Source organism: Garra rufa, chromosome 19 (genome assembly GCF_049309525.1).
Source record: "Garra rufa chromosome 19, GarRuf1.0, whole genome shotgun sequence".
Lineage (NCBI taxonomy): Eukaryota > Metazoa > Chordata > Actinopteri > Cypriniformes > Cyprinidae > Garra > Garra rufa.
The window spans coordinates 20,923,949-20,948,455 of record NC_133379.1 but is presented as its reverse complement, the minus strand read 5'-3'; the positions used below and the strand labels follow the sequence as shown (position 1 = coordinate 20,948,455).

At 35.3% G+C, this 24,507-nt stretch overlaps 1 protein-coding gene across 2 annotated transcripts in view; it reads right to left on the bottom strand.

Moving 5' to 3' along the window:
• The window catches only part of cnksr2b (connector enhancer of kinase suppressor of Ras 2b), a 69,425-nt gene that overhangs the window by 6,321 nt on the left and 38,597 nt on the right, over positions 1-24,507 (bottom strand). The window contains exons 4-21 of one of the 2 annotated variants that reach the window (XM_073824162.1): positions 23,408-23,513; positions 19,781-19,822; positions 19,052-19,171; positions 16,061-16,120; positions 15,847-15,915; positions 15,339-15,485; positions 14,503-14,636; positions 12,501-12,691; positions 12,201-12,290; positions 11,356-11,564; positions 11,204-11,255; positions 9,650-9,825; positions 9,458-9,531; positions 9,305-9,376; positions 9,015-9,082; positions 8,569-8,672; positions 4,904-5,426; positions 1,458-1,657 (exon numbers count right to left, since the gene is read on the bottom strand). In XM_073824162.1, the coding sequence (XP_073680263.1) occupies positions 1,458-1,657; positions 4,904-5,426; positions 8,569-8,672; positions 9,015-9,082; positions 9,305-9,376; positions 9,458-9,531; positions 9,650-9,825; positions 11,204-11,255; positions 11,356-11,564; positions 12,201-12,290; positions 12,501-12,691; positions 14,503-14,636; positions 15,339-15,485; positions 15,847-15,915; positions 16,061-16,120; positions 19,052-19,171; positions 19,781-19,822; positions 23,408-23,513 (2,437 nt within the window). The remainder of the gene's footprint in view (positions 1-1,457; positions 1,658-4,903; positions 5,427-8,568; positions 8,673-9,014; positions 9,083-9,304; positions 9,377-9,457; positions 9,532-9,649; positions 9,826-11,203; positions 11,256-11,355; positions 11,565-12,200; positions 12,291-12,500; positions 12,692-14,502; positions 14,637-15,338; positions 15,486-15,846; positions 15,916-16,060; positions 16,121-19,051; positions 19,172-19,780; positions 19,823-23,407; positions 23,514-24,507) is intronic. The other variant, XM_073824163.1, reaches the window with a different exon arrangement.

Here is a 24,507-nt window from a genome sequence, read left to right as displayed (position 1 = left end):
CAAAAGATACATCTTAAAAACGGTTTAATTTATTAACTGAAGTAAATGCATTACATATCATGAGCTAAGAATGAACAGCATTTCTTAATCTATATAAAATATACTGTACTATTATTCATTCTTAATTAAATTGTTCATAATACATTACGTTGAAATGTTAAAGTTCAGACTGTGGTTTATTTAAAAAAATACAAAAAATATTAAATACTTTTTTTATTCAGCAAGGATGCATCAAACTGATCAAAAGTGAGAGTAAAGACAAAAGTCTCAGTAAAGTGAGAGTAAAGACATTTATAATGTTGCAAAATATTTCTATTTTTAATAAACGCTGTTGATTTAAACTTTCTATTCACCAAAGAATCATGAAAAAACACACAAAGATTTATCAGCACAACTATTTTTAACATCAACAAGTTTCTTGAACACCAAATCATTATTAAAATGAAGACTGAAGTTATGGCTGCTGATAATTCAGCTTTGATCACGGGAATAAATTACATTTTAATAAATATATTAAAACAGAAAACAGTTATTTTAATTGAAAAATTATTTCACAACATTACTGTATTTTCAATCAAATAAATGCAGCCTTGGGGAGCAAGAGACATCTTTAAAAAAAATCATAATAAATTAATTAATATCGACTGACTTGAAATGTTAAAAAAACCTTCAGACTGTGATTGGTTTATTAAAAAAAAATACAAAAATATTAAAAATACTGCAAAAAAAAAAGACTAAAACTAAAAAAAAAAAAACTATTTTCAACATTGATAATAATAATAAGAAGAATGATTTCTGAAGGATCATGTTTCACTGAAGACTGGAGTAATGATGCTAATAATTCAGCTTTGATCACAGGAATAAATTACATTTTAATAAATATATCAAAATAGAAAACAATTATTTTAATTGAAATATTATTTCACAATATTAAAGTTTTTACTGTATTTTTAATCAAATAAATGCAGCCTTGGGGAGCAAGAAACATCTTTAAAAAAATCATAATAAATTAACTGACTCACTTTAAAATGTTAAGAAAAACCTTCAGATTGTGATTGGTTTATTAAAAAAAAAAAAAAAGTTTTCCACAAAAACAGTCCAATCAGCACAACTATTTTCAACACTGATAATAATAAGAATGATTTCTGAAGGATCATGTGACACTGAAGACTGGAATAATGATGCTGAAATTCAGCTTTCCATCACAGGAATAAATTACATTTTAATAAATATATTAAAATATAGAAAAAAGAGACGTCCTTTTTAAAAAACAATGGTAAAAAATAAAATAAAAAACTTTGTACGTAATGTGTATAAATGTTAGGTAAGGATTTTGTTTTTTAAAAATGCTATCAATAAACTAACACATCTTACATTTATGCTATGAACTATGTTTTTTTGTGTTCAGGTTTCTTAGGGAAAGCAGTGGACAGGACTTCAACCAGTGAAAGCTGTACCTTGAATGAGTTTTGAAGGATCCGCAGGCGGTGCAGCTTTTCATTGAGTAATGGATCATTGCAGCGGCGGACGAATGATCGCTTGTACTCTAATCGAGAAGAGGACCTGTGCTCATTGACAGGTGATAGACTAGTCCTCTCCAGAGCCCTGTACAAATCCCCCAATGAATCAGCCTGGTGCCTGCGCTCCCGCTCTTGACCTACAGAGGACGGTAAAGAGTTACTTACAATTCAATACACACAATATTATTATTATTATTATTATTATTATTATGGCCACAACTGAAAATGTAAAACTAATGGTTTTGTAATGGTATCATCATAATGCATGTAAATACATGTTATTATAAGCTAGGTTTAAAGTCCATTCAGTGTTATATGGTATATAACAGGGATTCTCAGCTTGTCTTTAAGCCTAAGGTTGAAAACCCTTGCTATTATATAATACAATACAACAGAATTAGTTTTTAGTGTAATTATCATATTAGGGAATTACACTTTAGAGTGACAATCAGGGATCTCAGAGTGGAAGAAAGAGAGAGAAGGGCCCTAAAGCCATATTCCTCTGTTCCATCCTGAGACGACATTAACACGGACTGAAGGGACTCCTCCTCATGTGCTTTGAGGCACAGTTTAGTTGTGAGGAACGGTGAATGTGTGGAACAGAAAGGAGGGATGAAAAAGGATAGACAGGGATGAGAGCTGTCAGGCTGGATTAGAAGGACTGCTCCTAATATGAGGCTAGTGGAGGTCTTAAGGGAGATGGGTATTCAGCTGAGATTTGCAGCTACAGTGCATCTGAATCAAGCAGCAATATGTTCGTCATTACAGGGTGCAATACAAATAACTGGAGTGCTGAAGCAAAATGCAGCATCCTCTCAATGACATTGGGAAAAACTTATAATACTTCATATAAAGCAATAGGTTGACATTCTCAAAACTACTACTGCAATGCAGAATTGTATGTCATTGTGATTGTAATGCCTTCTAGTAAATTACATTCACTATTATTGTTATTAGAATACTTTTCAACTGATCCAACAAAATGTATTTTTAATGTATTTTGTGGATAAGAAATGTAAAGCTTAACAATTACATGTTACAATTACACGCCCAAAGCAAAGATGAAAACAATGTTCTATACACACACAAAACTTTGCATAAATATAATGTAAAAAGACAAACAATATATATATAAATAATATATATATATAATATATATAATATATATATATATAATATATAATATATATATAATAATGATAATAATAACATATATAAATAACATTATTATTATTATTATTATGATTAAATATTAATACTGAATAAAAAATGTTTCAAACACAGTATCAGATAAAAAAAATGTAAAGAATATATAGAAAAAATATTATAATTAATAAAATATTTGTAAAATGTAATCAAAGTCTATTGGTTGCTTGTTATTAATAGATGTATAAAATTCCACATTATTATTATTATGATTATTAATAATAGTAATAATAATAGTTATTATTAGTAAAATAATATATTATTAATATGTAATCATATATGAATAACATTACTATTATTATTATTATTATTGATGAATATTAATACTAAATGAAAAATTGTTTAAAATTATAATGTTAAAATAATCAGTATCAGATTATTTATTAATAATTATAAATTATTCAAAAATTATTAAATTAATAAATTAAATTGATCGTTATTAAAATATTCCACAATATTATTATTATTAAATAAACAATGTTAATAATAACAATAATAATAATAATATATAACCATATACGAATATTATTATTACTATTATTAAATATGAACATTGAATACAAAAGTTTTAAATTGTTGAAATAATCAGTATCAGATTAATTATTAATAATTATAAATTATTCACAAATTATTATTGTTATTATTATAAAATTGTTATACAAAAGTAATCAAAATGTATATTGGTTGATCGGTATTAAAAGATGCATAAAATTCCACATTATTATTATTACTATTATTAATAATAAACTATTTATATGAAAATATTAACCAGAACTAAAACCAGTTCTGAATATTGATTCAAAAATATAAAGTATTGGATACATTTTTAATAATTATTTATTATTCATATAAATACAAATAATAATAACAACAATAATCTGATTGTGATTATTTTAATAATTAAATATTCATAGTGTTCAAATATTATGAATATTTACATAGCAATAATAACTATTATTATTATTATATTCATAAAATGTATTCGAATAAATTATTTACATTATTATTATTATAATTATTACTATTACAATTATTATTATTGTTAAACAGTAATACTGAATAAAAACTATTTTGAAATTATAATATTAAAATAATCAGTATCAAATTAATTATTAATAACTATAAATTATATATAAAAATATTATTATTATTATTATTATTATTATTATTATTATTAAATCAATATCAAAATGTATATGGGTTGATCGTTATTAAAAGATATAATAATATATAAATATATACAATTTCACAATATCATTATATATTATTAGAAAATAAACAATATGTATAATAAGAACAATATAATAATAATAATAATCATATATTAATAACATTATTATTATTATTAATAATATATATATATTTATACTGAATTAAAAAAAAATTGAAATTATAATTTTGAAATAATCAGTATCAGGTTAATAATTATTATTAATTATAAATAATTCACAAATTATTATTATTATTATTATTATTATTATTATTATTATTAAATTGTTTAAAAATGTAATCAAAATGTATACTGGTTAATCATTATTAAAAGATGCAAGAAATTTCACTATATTTAATTATTATTATTATTATTATTAAATAATATGCATACTACTACTACTACTACTACTAATTATTATTATTATTATTTAATAACTATTTATATAAAAATATTAACCGGAACTAAACCCAGTTCTGAATATTGATTTGTTTATTTATTATTAATAAACAATATACATACTTAATAAAAATAATAATAATAATAATAATAAAAATAAATATTGTTCTTCATAAAATATTTATACTAAAATATTAACTAGAACTAAACTAAAACCAGTTTTGAAAAAAAAAAATCAGTATTGGATATATTTGTAATAATTATTAATAATTTACAGTAGCTATAATAATCTAGTATATACTAATACTGTTCAAATAATATGAATATTTACATAATAATAATAACTATTAATATTATTATTAGTCATAAAATGTATATTGGTTTACCACTATTAAAAACAAGTTTGAAACTGAAGAGAAATCATGATAAACAGGCACTCCTTAATAACACCTTAATAAAATTACTCACATACCTTCGCCTACACACGCTAACTCGCCCACTAACTTGCCTCTGCACATGTAGGCACAGTTACAAACACAACATTCTCACAAGTTCTCCGTTTTCTGACCTGTGTCTCTGGCATAGGCCTGGCCCAGGTGGTAGCGCTGTGCGTCTGCGTGTTCAGCTGCACTGGTGGCAGCCAGGATGGCATGAAGACCACTGTCCCGGGGCAAGGTGAAACTGCGGTGCTTGCTTCCTACTCCTCCACCTTCAAATCCATCTCCTCTTGCAAAAGCTGTGATGGGCTTTTGGCTGGGTTGGGTGGGCTTAGTGGGTGGGACGTAGTGTTCTGGTGGCAGCCCGTGCTGGGCGGGAAGCGTCGACTGGCGGCGGAGCTCGACGGGTATGGCTCGACTGGGATCAACAAACACAGAGTCGTCCAATGGTAGAGTCTGCAGGAAATGGAGGCCGGAGCTGGTGAGGGGCGTCTCGATGAGGTCCTGCCACGAACGCCGCTGGCTGGCAGACTTTCGGCTAGGGGAGCTGGCACTGCTCACGCTGCCCCCTTGTGTTTCGGAGAGCGGGGAGCGGGACTGGACGGTCTCTGCGGAGGGTGGGCGGATGTGCTGGGACTCCTGGAATGGACTTGCCTGTAACACAGAGGGTGGGACATCATGCAAGGTCCTTTACGTTGGTATATTTTACGAGCATAAATCCAGAACGAAGGACAACTATAACAAGAGTGGCATTTATATCCCTGTTTTCCATGTTCTCAGCTGTCTTTTTTTACAAGCTCACCGCTGTCACCCTTAGTTATTATCTGCCTGAATGGAACGATATGAGACAGCAACGCATTACGCAAACATGATTCTCCCTCTTAGGATTATGGGACTGATTTGTGTCTCCTTCATTAAAATTACAGAGGGCTGGAGCCAGAAGACCTCTTAAAAAAAAGTGCCTTTTGACTATGAATTTACAGCGGCCACAATCATCCCCTGGGTCTAAATAATTAATGTGTCCTTCATCTCCATTCTCTCCACCCCTTCACACCTCATTCTTCATCCTGCTCTCCCTCCCTCTCTGCCCTTCTCTTGTCTTTCTGCATTGTTTCACCTCATTTGTTTCCTTCAGTCTTAGTTTTATTTATTTACAGAATACACTACTGTTTATAAGTTTGGAGTCAGTACTTTTTTTTAAGAAATTAAAACTTTTATTCATCATGTGCATAAAAAGAGCATTTTAGCAATTCCAGGTAAATTACCATAGAAATATGATGTTTATTAACATTTATGGCTGTTACAGCACCACCTATGGTCCCATCTCCATGAAACTTTGCATGCTTGTTTAAAATCATCTGTCACATGTGCTTCTCTAGTTTTGTGAAGTTCTAAGTTTTTGTTTAGGATGTATAGGTTTTGGGGTATTTTTGGGCACGCCCCCTTTTCTAAACGACCCGTTATAGCTACCCAAAGGGTAAAGTTCAAAATTTGTTTTGTAATTATTGATCTAGAAAGTCCGGAGAATCATGCTGCAGTGCTTATATTGGTTATAAAAACACCACCTGATTACAGACACATAAAACTCGTTAGCGCCAACTAGTGGCCAATTTCTTTTGAACTTCTTACAGACCTTTCGGGCCATGAGTCAAACATGCCCACTAAGTTTTGTTTCGATCGACCACCATTATTCTTGTCTAATAGGTGCTCAAAATTCATTAGTTGATGGCGGCTAATGTTTTTTGAGATACGCAAATGTCCTCATAGACACTTGTGGCACTTTGGACAAAGACATGTGATACCAATTTTCAAGTCGATTGGACTAACAGGTGTGTAGTTATATTCGTTTTATGTTTTTTTGTCTGATATAGTGCCACCAAGAGGCCAAACTTCTAATTTTTTACTGTGACCACAGTTAAGTTTGGTGAAAATATCTCTTTCCATTCAAGAGTTATAGTAGTTTAAGTAAAAGTGGCTCCCCTCTTACGAATATTTTGGCATTCCGTTGCGACAGTGAGTCAAACCTTTTTTTGATAATTATTGATATTCACTCTCCAAATTATATGAATATTGTGTGACTATGTGAAACACCATGTGATTACAGAGAAATAAACTCCTTAGCGCCAACTAGTGGCCAATTGCTTTCAAAATTCCTACAAACCACTAACGAGACATGAGTCGAACATGCCCATCAAGTTTGGTTCCGATCGGCCTCCGTTAACCTTGTCTAATAGGTGCTCAAAATTCATTGGCTGATGGCGGTCATGTTTTTTGAGATTCGTGAATGTTCTCTTGGACATTTGTGGCACTTTGGACAAAGACACAGCATACCAATTTTCTAATCGATCAGACTAACAGGTGTGTAGTTATAGCCGTTTTTAATTTTTTTCCTTGTTATAGCGCCAAACTATGTTTTTTTTTTTTTACTGTGACCTACTGTGAATATCTTTTTTCGTTCAAGAGGCTCTCCCTTAGGAACATTTTGGTGTCAGCCGAAAGTTAAATTATTGATATTCACTCTCCAAAGAATCTTTCTGCAAGGGTTTGGTTCCGATCAGGCACAAAACCTTTGACTAATTCGCAAAAGTAGTTTTAAAAAAAAAATTCAAAGTACCCCAAAATTTTTGTCAAGCACATCAGGGTCAGCGTTTGGGTGCAGTCATGCGTGCAGTGATGAGAGTAGAGATCTGCGCATTGTGCGCAGACAGATGTAGCTTTCAGTGAGTGAAAAACAATGGCGTTACGTTGGGGTTACATCACATTATTGTAAAGATAGTTTTTTCTATATACTGTATTTTTATAAATATTTATGTTTTAAACCATGAAAGTGAGCCAATGGATATCACACAGGCAACGTGAAAACTGTGCAATATGTGAAAGCGAAAGTAAAAACTGGCAGCACTTTCAGCATCTGACGCTGCGTTAACGGCGCACATTCTCAGAGACAACATAAGACTTCAGAGAGAATCTACCTCATATGCTGATATTAATTTACTCCCCTAATATTTCTCTTGTGGCCCGAACATAGTGGGGGAAAAAAATAGAAGAAACGTATTTTGTGTTAGCCATTGCTGCCATTTTCAATCAGCCCGTACGTCTGCTGTTGTCAAAAAGGCCAATGTAAAAATCAAACCATGGTTTTAAGTTGTTAAATGTGAACTGATGGATTGACAAGATAATGTGTTATAAAAATGTAAACAATTAAGGCAATAAAATATATGTATATGTTATTTAATTAATATAATACTTGATTGATAATAATTGTTTAAATTAGCATAAGAATTGATACTTTTGACTCTTGAAGGCTTAAGATTTAATAAATAAGATTTAATAAATGTTGTGAAACCTGCTTCTGAATCGTAAATCATGCATTTTACAGTCATTTTATTTATCTATCTATTTATTCATTCATTTTTTTTGTGTCAAATATCCTGCAGATACCCTGGTCTTGCGAAAACCATAAATTATTTTTATATATAATTGTCCAGGCCTCGACTGGAGAGGAGGGTTCATTACTGGACCTCGGGCCATTTTAGTTAAAGACCCCTGGTTTAGGGGTTATGAGCGTTTTTGTACTTTTGATCGCTGTAGCGCCACCGCCAGGCCGATTGGGGTGAGCCTTGGTCACATTGTAGACGTTGTGAGTACTGCTATCCCTCCAATTCTGAAGTCTCTATGACTTACAGTTTGGTCTGCCAGATAACTTTTAGGTGGACCAGGCCATTTTAACAATTACAATTGGGTTTCAACGCTACACACTTGAACCCCTAATAAAAGAAATAAAGATGAGACTTACTGAGGTGGAGTGAGGGTAAGTGTCATATGGAGGTGGAGGGCTATCCTGTTTGGGTGTTGAGGACATGTGATCAGCATCCTCATGGTCGCTCTCGCTCCAGTAGTCTGAGGAAACAACAACAAATTTCCTTCAAACACGGATGGAGGAGTTCAAGAATAATGAAATTTGAAGGCTGTGGAAACCAGCTATTTATTTAACAGATGTTTGTGTACATTTCCTCAGACCATTTTAGCATTTATTCATCAAAGGACAGGGAAGAACAAATCATACTGACAAATGATCAAAAACGACTTCCTCTATTTTTACTCAAACGCCACATACATGCACCCAACATGTCGCACTTCATATGCATATATTTATAGGACTTGCAGACCAGACCACACAAAGTCAGAGCTGGAGAATAATTGATCCGACAGGCTTAGCGAAGCATGAAGGCATCTTCTCACCATGATCCTGTCGAATCCTCTTCTGCTCCGAGTGAGCTGTTGCCGCCATGTTTAGCAGACTGAGCCACCTGCGAGCAAACATAAAAAAACAAAAGTTACCTGGGGAGCTCTTTGCACAGAGGAAATGCGGAGCTGAAAGAGTCTTTCGGGATGTCGCTAAAATTAGTAGCTTTGATCAGCTCATAGAACATTAAATGAGATTCAGAAGCCTGACTAGAGTGTTCATGAGGAACTGACAATGTTTCAGATTACATTATGAGTTTCTATGGAAAGTTTCTTTTTCCTCTTACCTATTCATATCATCCATGTTGTCCGCAGCAAAGTAGAAGCTCTTGATTTTGGGATGGCAAGCTTTGAAAGCACTGAAAACAGGCAAGAGATATTGTTTAGCTTTTATGTTTTTCATGAAAACTGTTTCACTTCTAGTGTACTCTACTACTCACAACTTTTTGCGACATTCGTTGGCCTGATCAATGTTGAACTCAGGCAGGCTGACAAAGCCTTCTGCTTTTTCGTCCTGAGAAAGAACAGAGATGGAAAAACTGAGATGAAGCAGGGAGTTTGTGTAGGCAGTCTAATGGGCCATTTTGTGTTGTGGTATTTCATCATGCAGATGAATGACCTTGTGCCCTCACCTCTTCGTTGGTGTACCAATATAGACAGGCATCTTTCAGCACAACCCAGTACTTCTTCCATTTCTGAGAGAAGTAACTCTTTGCGTCCTTCTTCTTCCAGAGCCAGCCCTCGCAATCACCCTGACCTAAGTCCCTGCAGGAGATTCGCCGCTTACTAATGGAGGGCAGGGATCCAGCTGAGAAGGACAAAGAGAGAGAGAGAGCGGAGACGTCAGCGTGGGCAATATAAATGAAAAGACTGGCAGGAATAGTATCAAAACAGTGACTTTTTGATGTACTGCCATATAATGGCAGAGAAATGTCTTGACATAACAATTACTCAGAGTGAGAATGTGTGATTGGATTTCTATAGAAAAAAAACAGCACTGGAAAAACATTTTCTGTCAGTATTTTGAGAAAAAATATTCTTGTCTTTTTTTCCAGGAAAAATATTTAATCATTCTTCAAATACGAAACTTACAAAAAATTATAAAATTAAGTAAAGTAAGTTATTGAAATATATATCTAAAATTAGATAACTATATATAAAATTATTAATTATTAGATAAATATTATATATTTTTATAATTTAATAAAGTAATGTTATGTAAAATGTAATTTTGAGTAATTTAATGTAAAATGTAATTTTCAGAATTTTACAAATTTTTGTATGTATACAATTCTGATTTAAATATATTTAATTTTAATAATTTACTCATTTATAATTATTATTTGTGTATATATATATATATATATATATATATATATAAATTATTAATAATTATTATATTTTTTAATAAATAATAATAAAATAATGTTATATAAAAAGTAATTTTGTAAAATGTGATTTTAAGAATTGTTTTTCAGAATTGTTTCTAATTTCTGTATGTATAGAATTTTGAAGAAATTCTTAAAATCACATTTTACTTTTGATTTAAAATGACTTTTTTTTTACAAAAAAATATAAAATGTTATTAATTAACAAATTTTATAATTATTATTTATATAATTATATATGAATAATTATTATATATTTTAAAAATTTAAAAAGTTTAATAGTCAGAATTTTTAAAAATTTTGTATGCATAAAATTCTGAAAAATAATTCTGAATTTATACTTAAAAATTCTCTCTCTCTCTCTCTCTCTATATATATATATAATTTACTAATTTTATATATACATATATCATTTTAATAATTTACTAATTTATATATACATATATATATAAAAATTATTACATAATTATTATAGATTTTGTACGTATTCAGAAAACAATTCTTAAAATTACATTTTACTTTAAACTGATTCAAAAGTACTTTTTTACATAACATTGTAAAATGTACAATTTACTAATTATATATATATATATATACACACACACACACATAAACTATTTATTATACTAGTAATTTTTTTTTTAATTACATTTATTTTTGCAATGTGTCAAGCATTTTAGTGTAATGACTACAGGCCAGCCAGAGATCCAGAGCTGAAATGTTTACCAAAAAGTTTTCTTTGTCTTCAGAGATAAGGTTTTAGAGCTATCAAAATTTAACATTCAACATCCATCTTACCTCTTAACTTAACCTTTTTTGATCGGGAAAGCATGGACGATCGATCAAATGTCTGAAAGATAGTAAATAAGTACAATATTTAAATAATTTCAGGTTGTGCATGCCCTAAATGTTAAATGATTTATACATTAAGTTGCCTTTAACACACTCACGAGATAGACAGATGAGGTTTCAGATGTGGGTGTGGCCAGCGAATCCTGTGGCAGCATGTCCATCTGAAGGGTGGGGACTAGAGCATAGTGGGCGGGGCTACCACTTTTCTCATTCTTCCTCCTACTACTACGCCGACTGCTGCGACGTCCAGTGTGGTACTCCTCTGTTCCCGCCTTGTCCTCACTTACATATCGCAGCAGGGAGTTTTCTGTTAATAAACGTGTGGGATTATGAAACTACAGTATGCTGATTATAAAAGAGGACAAAGCACATTTTCAAAGCACTGTCTGTTTTTAAAAATTTAATAAAGCAGTTTTGATTCTGCCTTTTAAATAATGCAATGGCTAGAGTCGAAATCAAATTATTCGGAGGTCTCATGATCAAAGAATACGGCTGAAAGATGTTGTGTTGCACATGTACAAATTTTATATAAATTCTGCCAGCGTGACTAAAGAAAGCATTCTCTCTGCTCCCACTCCTTCAGCAACAGAGCCTGGCCCCAACCAATGAGAAGCCAGCATCTTGGCAAGACCTCTTATGTTGGAGTTACCATGGCAATGCAAAACCAAAAAATCCCAAAATCTCAAACAAAGAGCCAGCGAGATACTGACAGACTGATCTCAGCACAAATGAGGTAAATACAGGGGAGATTGGGACAATCTGAGCGCGATGCGCAAAGACTTTAAAATGTGCCAATGGGGAGGTCAGGGCTAAAGTGATGAAATCATTGAGTATAACCTAGGGAAAAGATATCAAAACAACATCCTCCTCAATGCTCATCCACCCACATACACACACACACACACACACACACACACACACACACACACACACACACACACACCTCTTCTGATCTCTTTTTTCAGCTTGGCGGGATCTTCATAGTCTCCAACCCAGTTATATTCTACAGGCATAGAAATAGGCCTCAGCCGTCCTAGTACACAAACACAGAGAAATCTAAATGAAATCAAATAATCCATTACAGCACAATACACATACTGGGCCGGGAGTAGAAGATTAAATGTAACTCAATTGTAATGTTTACTGCAATGATTTATGGCCAATTTAATTTAATGTACTTCTGTATAAACAGTATATATTGTGCCTGCAAAGACCAAACATTATCATGTAAGAAAGCATGTACCGTATGTAGGAGTGCTGTCCCTGCGTACAGGTGGAGGGCCCTGATTTTGATCATACTCGTAACAGTACAGGACCGCATCCTCATCCAGCAGCGGGAATCGCCTCCGGCATTCCTGATCCAGGTAGGAGTTGGGCGAATCAGAACCCTTAGCGGCCTGCTGGCAGTTGCTGGTCAGATTTCCTACGTCATCTCTACAATAGCAAGAGAAATGTTTTATAATCTTTTGCTCCACAGATCCTAAATGTGAACTAGTTTTTGACCATTCCTAAAGAAAAAGGGTTCCAGTGTTACAGCTGCTTATTGGTTGAATCAAAAGGATCCACCTTTAAATGGTCTCATGATATTTTGCTCTGTATGGCTTGATATTTTTCACTTAAAGTCTGGGATCAATACATTTTCCTTATAATAATGAGTAATGTTTCTTGAGCATCAAACCAGCATATTAGAATGATTTCTGAAGGATCATGTGACACTGAAGACTGGAACAATGGCTGCTGAAAATTCAGTTTTGCATCACAACAATACATTTTTTAATATATTTAAACAGAAAACAGTTCACATTTCACAATTTTACTATTTAACTTTTTTTGATCAAATAAATGCAAACTCAGATACTTAAAAAAAAAAAATCTTACTGATTCTTTTGTAAATTGTAAAAATGTAAATTCATTACTTTTTATCTCACAATTTTGACTTTTTCTCTCGCAATTGCGAGTTTAAACTGGCAATTGTGAATTTATTAAGTCAGAATTGCGAAACAAGCTCACAATTTTGAGAAATAAAGTCAGAATTGAAAGATATAAACTCACAGTTCTGACTTTTTTCCTCAGAATGGCAAGTTTATATCTCGCAATTGTGACTTTTTTTTCTCACAATTTTTCACGCAATTGCGAGTTAAGTCAGAATTATGAGATATAAATTCACAATTCTAGGAATATACCAGTCTTTTTTCCACCTTAAAATTAGATATACAATAATGAGTTTGTCTCACAATTCTGAGAAAAAAAATGTCCAAATTGTGACTTTAAATCTCGCAATTCTGACGTTATAACTTTCAACTGCTGTTTATATCTTAAAATTCTGACTTTATCCCATAATTCTGAGAAAAAAGTCCGAATTGCACATTTGTATCATAAAATTCTGAGAAAAAAAATCTGAATTGTGAGATAAAAAGTCGCAACTACTTTTTAAATTTTTTCATTTAGTGGCGGAAACAGGCTTCCATACGAATCTCATCAAATGTAAAGTTTTAGGTATTTTACATTTATAACAAAATAATAACTTAAGGCAGTAACAATTGAAGCACTGTTATTTTATTTGTGAACTTATGTTCAGATATTCTTTTTAATAGTTAACTTTTAACTATTTTTTAATTTTTCGGATCATCAGTCATATCAGTAAATATTGGTCACAGACAGATTTACTTTAAATTTCACCGAGCTGATTACTTACTAAAAACTCACACAGATCATGTTTTTATGCCAGTTTAAGTCTTATTTTGATGTAACAAAGTGTGTGAGTTGTTTACTTCACTTTTTTAAATGAGTCTTCCCATTGACGCCATTTTATAGTTCATTCAGACTAATTCACAAATGCGGAACGCACACAAACACAAGAGGTGGGATATATCGCACAAACCAATCACAGCCGATCATAACCAGTCATAGCCAATCATATCGTGCTGGAGGCATTGCATCCTCTCACGTGACTTTCCCCCATTCATTCTCAATTACCCCCCACCAAAACTCACTGCATGCTTTAGGATGTCTGTTAAAACTCAGTGGGCTCAGGGGAGGCAAGAGAGGCACGACTCCTATTATAACTTTACCTGCTGGTGTTGCTGTTAGTCAAGTGATTTATACACTTTTTCAATGTTGTATTTTGTAATATTACCATTGTTTAATTTTTTCATTTACAAGTTTTTTTCTCATTCAATTTTTTGATGAAACACTTGCCTCCTCGGAGTCACATCTGTGTACTAGTGTGTGCTATAATACTGTACCTGGGTGCGTATGGCTCGTCTGGGGGAGGGGGGATGTAGAGGTCCTGTAGAGCACAGCTGTCCCGTCTTGATGGGGTGCTGAGGGTGCTGGACGGTGTGGCCACACTGCTGCTTGGGCTGGGAGGGATGATGGGCTAAAAGCAGTGGTACAGTTAGATTTAGCATTTCCAACATCTCTTAGAAAGGATGTGCTTTTGCAATTTAATGCATGCCATTTTCCATAGAAGGTAAAACAACACAAAAAGTGTTTAAGTGTGTCTGTGGAATAAAAAACTGCGTCAATCTCATTCAGGTGTTCAGTCATGCTGAGTTTCCTCTTGCTTTTATATATTCAAAACACAAAACACTCTGATGCAGCTTTGGTTCTGTGTAAATAAAATGCCTTCTCAATGTCTTCAACTTTGCTGTTGTCATGACAATCAGCGTATCTTGTTCGCTGTCAGCTGTGCAGGCAAAAGAGGAAATAAATATGTGCAATTTATATTCTGCACAGTCAAGCGTCTAAAATGACATTCCACATTTTCATCCCAGGGCCACAGTAAAGCTTCCTGATGTGCCGGGGCTTCACTGGAGCAGGAGAGGAGATTGAGGAAGGAGGAATAAGCACCAGATTAGAGGTAAAAAGATGAAAGAGAAAAAAAGGGAGGTTGGTGGGTGGGGGAAGAGTGGAGCGAAGATTTGCCATGCAATCTAGTTGGTCAAAGCCCTAAGGGAGGGGACGAGTGCTCTTAATGCTGCTAAAAAAAGAACAGGCACAGATTGGGGGACGACACCACGGCATATCATCAATTCACACACACCACTTAATCCTCGAACCACACGCATCCCATCAGTACCTGCAGGGCGAGGGGCTTCCATCTCATGTTCTTGAGTAAGGCTGGGGCTGACGTGAGAGTGCTCTGAGGTCGTTTCTTCAGCGTGAGGGTCACACCCGCAGGACTGCTACGTAAAGAGTTTACCAGGTTCTTCAGTTGCCAGCCCACCTATGCAAGTCAAAAAACACATGTTCAAAACATGCCAGCATTATGCTGTCTTGTTAACAGGGTCATTCTTCATGTTCCCACCATATACGGTTGAAAAACCGATGTCACATGGACTGTTTTATTGATATCCTTACTACCTAGTTGTGTTGCTGTCTATGTAGGGTCAGAAAGCTCTTAGATTTCATCAAAAATATCTTAATTCGTGTTCCAAAGATGAACAGATGATGATCAGATTACTTCATTTTCACATATGTTTTGATTACATGTCAATTTCAAGTCAATTCCTCATTGACCAATAGGAACGATCCGGCCACATTATCAATTATAGGGTCAAATAATTGTGTGAAATAGATACACTCACCACTGTCTGATGATTGACCTGTATGACCTCATCACCAGCATGGATTTTCTTACAGCGGTCGGCTAGCGACTGAGAGAGGACGAGAGAGAAAGCTATTGGATTACACATTGGCAAAACACAAAATTGCTTTTATGATTACATGTCCTTTCTTCAGCTAAGCTGTCCATGCATGTCATATTGAGATCGTACTGAAAGACTGAAAATGACCACTCACTCCCTCTGTAGTGCCCGTGATGACATGTAGGCCATCATAGGTTGATTTGATGTACATGCCCTAGAGCAAGGAGAAAGACACTTTAGAGCCGTTGCCTGAAAATATCGGACACATACTGGGAAAACACTGAAAGAAGCCTGCTGACATGACATGCAAGCACAAATCCTCTCTGACACTCAGTCTCATAAAGCAGAGAGATATAGGGGGAGAGAGAAAGAGAGGGTGTGTGTGAATGTTTATTTTTATCTCTATTCAGGCTTTATTGAGCGGATACTGACAGTGTCAAATGTGTCTATATGTAATTGTCCAAATGTTACTGCCTAAAGCTCATACAAACACAATTACCAGAATACCGTCATCAAATGCAGATGGAGTGAATGTGGCTGAGTGTCTGTCTATCTGTCTGTCCTGTCTGCCTGTCTGTCAATCCATCTATCTATCTATCTATCTATCTATCTATCTATCTATCTATCTATCTATCTATCTATCTATCTATCTATCTATCTATCCATTCATCCATCCATCTATCCATGCATTCATCACCAATCTATGTATCTTTCGGTCCGTTCATCCATCCATCATCTGTCCAGCCATCTATCTGTCCGGCCATCTGTTCCATTCATTCGTCTGTCTGTCGGACCGTCCATCCATCTACCCTTCTGATTGTCCGTCCATCCATCGATCATCAATCCATCTATCTGTTCATCGTCCATCCGTTCATCCATCTATCCTTATGATTGTCCGTCCATCCATCGATCATCAATCCATCTATCTGTCCATCGTCCATCCGTTCATCCATCCGTTTGTCCGTCTGTCCATCCATCATCTGTACGTCCCATCTGTCCATCCATCATCTGTCCGTCCATCCATCCATCCATCCATCCATCTATCCTTCTGATTGTCCGTCCATCCATCCATCCATCCATCCATCCATCCATCCATCACCAATCCATTTATCTGTCCATCATCCATCCATTCATTCATCCATCTATCCTTCTGATCATCCATCCATCCATCCATTTATGTCTGTCCATCCATCTGTCCGTCTATCCATCCATCATCTGTGCGTCCATCCACCCATCTATCTATGTCGGTCCATCTATCATATGTCTGTCTGTTTGTCCGTCCATCCATCCATCCATCAGTCTATCCTTCTTATTGTCCATATCCATCCATCACCAACCCATCTATCTGTCCATCATCCGTCCGTCCATTCATCCATCCATCCTTCTGATCGTCCATTATCCATCCATTATCTGTACATCCATCCATCTATCTATCTGTCCATTCATCCATCACCAATCCATCTATCTGTCCATCATCCATCCATTCATCCATCCATCCTTCTGATCGTCCATTATCCATCAATCATCTGTACATCCATCCATCCATCTATCTATCTGTTCATTCATCCATCACCAATCCATCTATCTGTCCATCATCCATCCATTCATCCATCCATCCTTCTGATCGTCCATTATCCATCAATCATCTGTACATCCATCCATCCATCTATCTATCTGTCCATTCATCCATCACCAATCCAGCTATCTGTCCATCATCCGTCCATTCATCCATCCATCTTTCTGATCGTCCATTATCCATCCATCATCTGTACATCCATCCATCTATCTGTCCATCATCCATCCATTCATCCATCCATTTTTCTGATCGTCCATTATCCATCCATCATCTGTACATCCATCCATCTATCTGTCCATTCATCCATCACCAATCCATCTATCTGTCCATCATCCGTCCATTCATCCATCCATCCTTCTGATAGTCCATTATCCATCCATCATCTATACATCCATCCATCCATCTATCTATCTGTCCATTCATCCATCACCAATCCATCTATCTGTCCATCATCCATCCATTCATCCATCCTTCCTTCTGATCGTCCATTATCCATCCATCATCTGTACATCCATCCATCCATCTATCTGTCCATTCATCCATCACCAATCCATCTATCTGTCCATCATCCGTCCATTCATCCATCTATCCTTCTGATCGTCCATTATCCATCCATCATCTGTACATCTATCTATCTATCCATCTATCCATCTATCTATCTATCTATCTATCTATCTGTCCATTCATCCATCATCAATCCATCTATCTGTCCATCATCCGTCCATTCATCCAGCCATCCTTCTGATTGTCCATTATCCATCCATCATCTGTACATCCATCCATCTATCTATCTATCTATCTGTCTGTCCATTCATCCATCACCAATCCATCCATTCATCCATCACCAATCCATCCATCTATCCATCCATTTATCTGTCCACCTGTCTACCCATCCATCCATCCACCAATCAATCCATCCAACCATCCATCATCTGTCCATCCATCTATCTACCTGTCCAACTGTCCACCTATTAATCCATCTATTCATCTATCCATCCATCCATCCATCCATCTGTCCATCCGTTCATCCATCCATTGTCTGTCCATCCATCCATCTGCCCGTCCGTCCGTCCATTCATCCATCCATCCAGCTGTCCGTCTGTCCATCTATTGATCTATCTACCTATACATCCATCAATCCATTACTAATCTATCAATCTATCTGCCCATCAATCTATCCATCAATCACAATCTATCTGTCTGTCCTTCTGTCCGTCCATTCATCCCTCCATCATCTCTCTGTCCATCTGTCCGTCCGTTTATCCATCCATCCATTCATCTATCTAGTCTTTAATAAGTAATTTAATAATAAAAATTTGTATTTATTAATTAATTGTACTGAATTAATGCATTAAATTAGTTAATAAATTATATTTTTATGTATATCTTAATATTCTGCAGACAAACATTTTGCAAGTATTCTATACATTTTGCAAATGTTCATATTACTATTACTACATTATAAAAAATATTTGGATAAATAGATAAATATTTAAAAAATACAGTGCCCAGCATATATGGGAACTCCTTTAACACACTTTTAAAAAATTCAGTCACCCAGATACCCACCAGTCCCTCTGTAGACCTTATATTGTCCAGCTGCACCACTTCCAGATGGGCGGCCTGGGACACCATGGGGTCCGAAGAGAGGGAAATGATGTGGTCACACACACCTGACAGTGTCTTACACTGAGGACAGAAAGAAATAAAAAAAGTTTAATAATTTTAGACATTCTGACCAAGAAAGGCACAGAAAAGGTCTCCTAGCTGATGCTGCCGATGGGCTTCAATATGCTGATGATTTTGTTGCATGTTCAACGCTTCATAAACACCATCTGCGCTGTGACCGAGTGTCGCCAGAATGCACCTTATTATAATGTAATCATGAGACCAGGTTGGTCTCATAAGCATAATTCTCTATGATCTTGCTGTCCTCTTTGAAATGATCCATCCAATCATGATTCTCCCTCAATCTGCTGCTGGTGACTAATCAGTGAAGGTGTTCCTGGTGTTGCAAACCGCAACTCTCTCTCTCTCACTGTCACTCTCAGATGAAATGTGGCCTGTCCTGGTATTTATAGAAGACAGCCAGCTGTACCCTGACTGACACTGCAGCATGGGCTAGACTCCATGAATCAAATGTGAATTTCTTTCTCTCTCACTCACCTCTAGCACACACATACTCACTCTCTTTTTCTCACTTCGACACAGTTTTCTATTTTGGTACAGAGGAGCTAGATAAGGAGTTTTATGTAAATGAATCAAGAGGTTGTGTGAAAATACAAATGTCACTCTTACCACATGCAGTATCTTATTTTCTGTCTCATACACTGTGGCGTCCTAAAACACAAGAAAAGAAAATGTCATTTTAACAATTACATTCAAACACTATCACACTTACACTCTCATTATTGAAAGACTAGAGATAGAAGATAGAGATTGAAACTTCCTAATATATTAGGATTAAAATGGTTCTTAATCAGTTTTTTTTATTTAGTTTTTCAGTAAAAAAATAACTGGACAACAAGTGTAGTGTTATATAATACTAAATTATTATATAAGGCTTTATAGTTAATGTGCATTCAAGTCATGAAACTTTGATTAATATATACTCAAATGTGAATCATCAGAACTATTACATAATACTTGCTAGTGGCATATCAACAAAAGTTATAAAATGCTTCCCAGTTACGTGATACGAGCCTATTGTATGCTTTCTGCTCTAATGGGTGAGCACAGTTTTGGGATATCTCAGATGGGAGGCTGATGCTTGTAGGACACAGGGAGATGAAGATTTGCTTGCTGGCACAGAGTATTGCACCTATCTGAAATAGCCAAAGGCAGCGTTCTCTGTCTTGAGCAGACAGCTGAGGAGGAGATGAGTCATCCTCCCACACTGAACCTGGTGCAATGCTTTTCCTCTTCCTCCACTCATTTGCTCATTTCCTCCACTCTCCATCACTCTGCTTAACAGTAGTTTAATTTCCAGCCTGTGGGTGAAGGAGCTCTGGGAGCTTGACTGGCCGCACGCATGATTAATGTTAAACACATTGGGAATCTCCTTCAGCACGCAACCTACACATCACAGGCTGATTCAAAGGAGAGTAAATAAAGCTTGAGCTAATACATTAGTGTTTAATTAAGAGAGAAGAACTTTATGTAAAGTTTGAATGTGTGAAAAGCCCTTCAGAGTGAAGAAGATACAATATGAGGCTTGCAAGCTATGGCATTTTCAAGCAAGTATTATTAAGAGCCAATTCTACAGGCCTACTGTATTTCATATGTTCTGGGACACATTGTTTTTCACAGTGTGTCCTTGCCCTCAATGGCCCATGCCAGAGCAGCACTATTTCAATCCAGGACAGAAAATTGAGAAGGAGAAAAAACACCCATGGCCTCCTTCTAAAGAACCTTCTGCCCTAGAAACTTTACCCTGCTTTCCAAGCATCCTCAAAAAAGACATTTCAGTCCTAGAGTGCTAATATGGCATGACACTGGTGTGGGTGAAACGTAGAAAATAGACTAGGTCAGACATTTGACTGTTGTTTTTAATTTGATGGATATGGGATTTAAAGGGACAGTTCACTGACTTTATATGCACTTAGGCTTCAGTCTTTCTCCAGTTTAATGCCAAACAAAATGTTTCTCATCAGATCCAAATAAATCAAACTTGCTCTCATCACTAAAGTGAACTTTAGACCAGTTCTCCTGTCTCCACAAAACATGCTCTTTAGCAAAGGTGAGCTCAGCCTTTTGATACTTTCTGCTGATGAGAGGCTTGGTCACTGCAGAGTGCGTTTTCAGTCCTACTTCTCTTAAACATGCAGAGATAGATCCTTAACCTGTTCAGTACTGAACTGGCAAGCAATTCCAGCTGAAGTGCTGAACCAATTCCCCATTGAGAGTCTCTACATTATTGTGGCATTTGTCTTTCGTGAACAAACAACCTTTTCAGGGAACTTGATTGAATTGCAGTATTCGAGAAATCACAGATTTGGAATGACCAAATTCTCTTGCAATGGCCTTCATCTGAACAACCTGTTGTTGCAGGTTTCAGTCACCTGAAAAGGTGCATGGCCCGCCATCTTGCAATGTCAGTGAAAACTGGAGGAATGCTGAAAGCTAAATAGGACTTGTCATATTATTAAGAAAAATTAGCATCAGGTGCCAGATTAACACCAATAACTTGATTCTTTTTCAAATATCTCATTTAAGTTTTTTATACAGTGCTTACGTGAATACAAGTAATTTATGAAATATGCTTTAAAAACTGGCCTTCTACTCCTGAAATTCCAGCTGCAGTGCTGAACCGATTTCCCATTGAGAGTCTCTGCATTGTACCAGCCTTTTTGGGGGACTTGAATTAATTGGTGTCATTCTAAACCTGCAATATTTGAGAAATCACATATTTGGAATGACCAACTTCTCCTGCAATTGCTGAAAGGGTCATCCCTTAAGCTTTATTTGGACTACCTTGTGTCGCAGGGTTTCAGTCAACTTAGAGCAACCCTCCATCTTGCAATATTAGTGAATATTGGAGGAATACTGCCAGTTAAATAGGGTTTGTCAGATAATTAGGGAAATTAGCAACAGGTGCCAGATTAACACTAATAACTTGGAGGCATTTGTAAGTCTTCTCTAATTTTGATTAGAGTCCATTTTCAAATATCTATGTTTTTTATGCTGTGCTTGAGAATACAATTAATTTATGAAACATGGTTTAAAAACTTCCCTTTAACTTCTGTTGGGATAACTTCAAATAGGCAAGCAATTCCAGCTGCAGTGCTGAATCGATTCCCCACTGAGAGTCTGCCTTATCCTGTCTTCTCATGCATTTGTCTTACATGGACGACCAGCCTTTTTGAGGGACTTGAATGAATTAGTGTCATTGTAAACCTGCAAAATTCCAGGAATTACAGATTTAGAATAGCCAACTTCTCTTGCAATGGCTGAAAGGTTAACACCAACTTAGAGTTGTCTGTAAGTGCTCTCTAATTTTGATCAGTTTTTTTTTTTCAAATATCTAATTTATGTTTTTTATACTGTGCTTCAAAGTACAATTAATTTATGAAATACTGTATGCTCTAAAAACTGCCCTTTTACTCTTGCTAGGATAACTTCAAATAGGCAAGCAATTCCAGCTGCAGTCCTGAACTGATTCCCCATTGAGAGTCTCTGAATTATCCTGTCTTCTCATGCATTTGTCTTACGTGGACGACCAGCCTTTCTGGGAACTTGAATGAGTTACTGTCATTGTAAACCTGCATTATTCAAGAAATCACAGATTTGGAATGACCAACTTCCCTTGCAGTGACTGAAAGGGTCATCCCTTTGGCCTTCATCTGGACAACCTTCTGTAGCAGGGTTTCAGTCACCTTACAGCGGCCCACCATCTTGCAGTCTCAGTGAAAATTGGAAGAATGCTGCCAGTTAAATAGGGTTTGTCATAATTAAGGAAATTAGCACCAGGTGCCAGATTAACATCAATAAGTTAGAGGTATCTGTAAGTGTTTCCTAATTTTGAGTTATTTTTCAAACTGTGCTTGAGAATACAATTAATTTATGAAATATGGTTTAAAAACTGCTCTTCTACTCCTGTTAGGATAGCTTCAAATAGGCAAGCAATTCCAGCTGCAGTGCTGAACCAATTTCCCACTGAGAGTCTCCGCATTATCTTCTTGTGCATTTGTCTTATCTGGACGACCAGCCTTTTTTCTTCTTGAAATTTAGGAAATTGTAGGTTGTTCTCTTTTTTGACAGTTGACAGCAAAAAACACACTATCCATTTTCATTTAACAGAAACTTCAGTGATGCAAAACGAGATGGAAGAAAGAAAATAAAATGACATTGGAGTGATTGAATGACTATTCTTAAAAAAAAAAAAACCTAAGTGTTATGTAATAATCAGAGTGTTTGGGTCCATACCTGCTGAACTATTGTGGTCAACTCCAGACACAGCTGAATCACATTATTCCTGGTCATGGAATAGTCTGCCACGGCAGCGAACGGAGACCTGATGAAGAAGTAACACCTGCCATTAACCATTAGATCACTTCTAATCACAACCACATTTTCTGTCTAACCTTCCTTTTGTCTCGCTGTACTGCCAAATGTGTCTAATTTAGGCAGTGCAGGACATTCATGATGAGGAATGAGAGCTTAAAGGAGGTGACCCAAGAAGGATGTGAAGAGGGAGGGAGATGAAGATTAACAAAAACAGAGAGAGACAGACAGAGCTGAAAGCGAGAGGAGAGAGAGGATTTCTCGCTCCAATGCACTAATTCACAGAGGCTCGGGCGGCAGGAGGAAGCTCTGCTCACGTGCTCCATCATACACACTGCGAAGATCACCAAGAGTCTTTAATTTAAACCATTCTGCTTCCTTTTGTGGCCATAATAACTTACATTTTCATCTTAGGAGTGTATTATTACTACAGCATATCTTTTTGATGAATATACTACATATATATGGTTTATTTTTATTATACAGAATAGACAAGGCTCAGAAAGAATAAGACCTGGCCTGTGGGCAAGTAGACTATTTTTTTTTACTTGCCTTGTCAACATTTTTACAGGCACTACTAGATTTTTTCTATTATTTCAAGTTTTAGTAATGTATTTACACTTCTGTCCAAAAGTTAGGGGTCAGTAATTTTATTTTTATGAATGAATAAAATCAGACTTTTATTCAGCAAACGCACAATAAATGAACCAAAATGACAGCAAATGCATTTATTATGTTACAAAAGAATTCTATTTCAAATAAATGCATTTTTTTAAATGTATCATGGCTTCCACAAAAATATTAGGCAGCTGTTTTTAACTCTGATTATAGGAAATGTTTCCTGAGCATCAATTCAGCATATTACAATGATTTCTGAAGATCTTGTGACACTAAAGAACGTAGTAATGATGTTAAAAATTCAGCTTTGTCATCACAGGAATAAATTACATTTTAATATATATTTAAATATAAAACAGTTATTTTAATTTGTCATAATATATTTCACAATATTACTGTTTTAC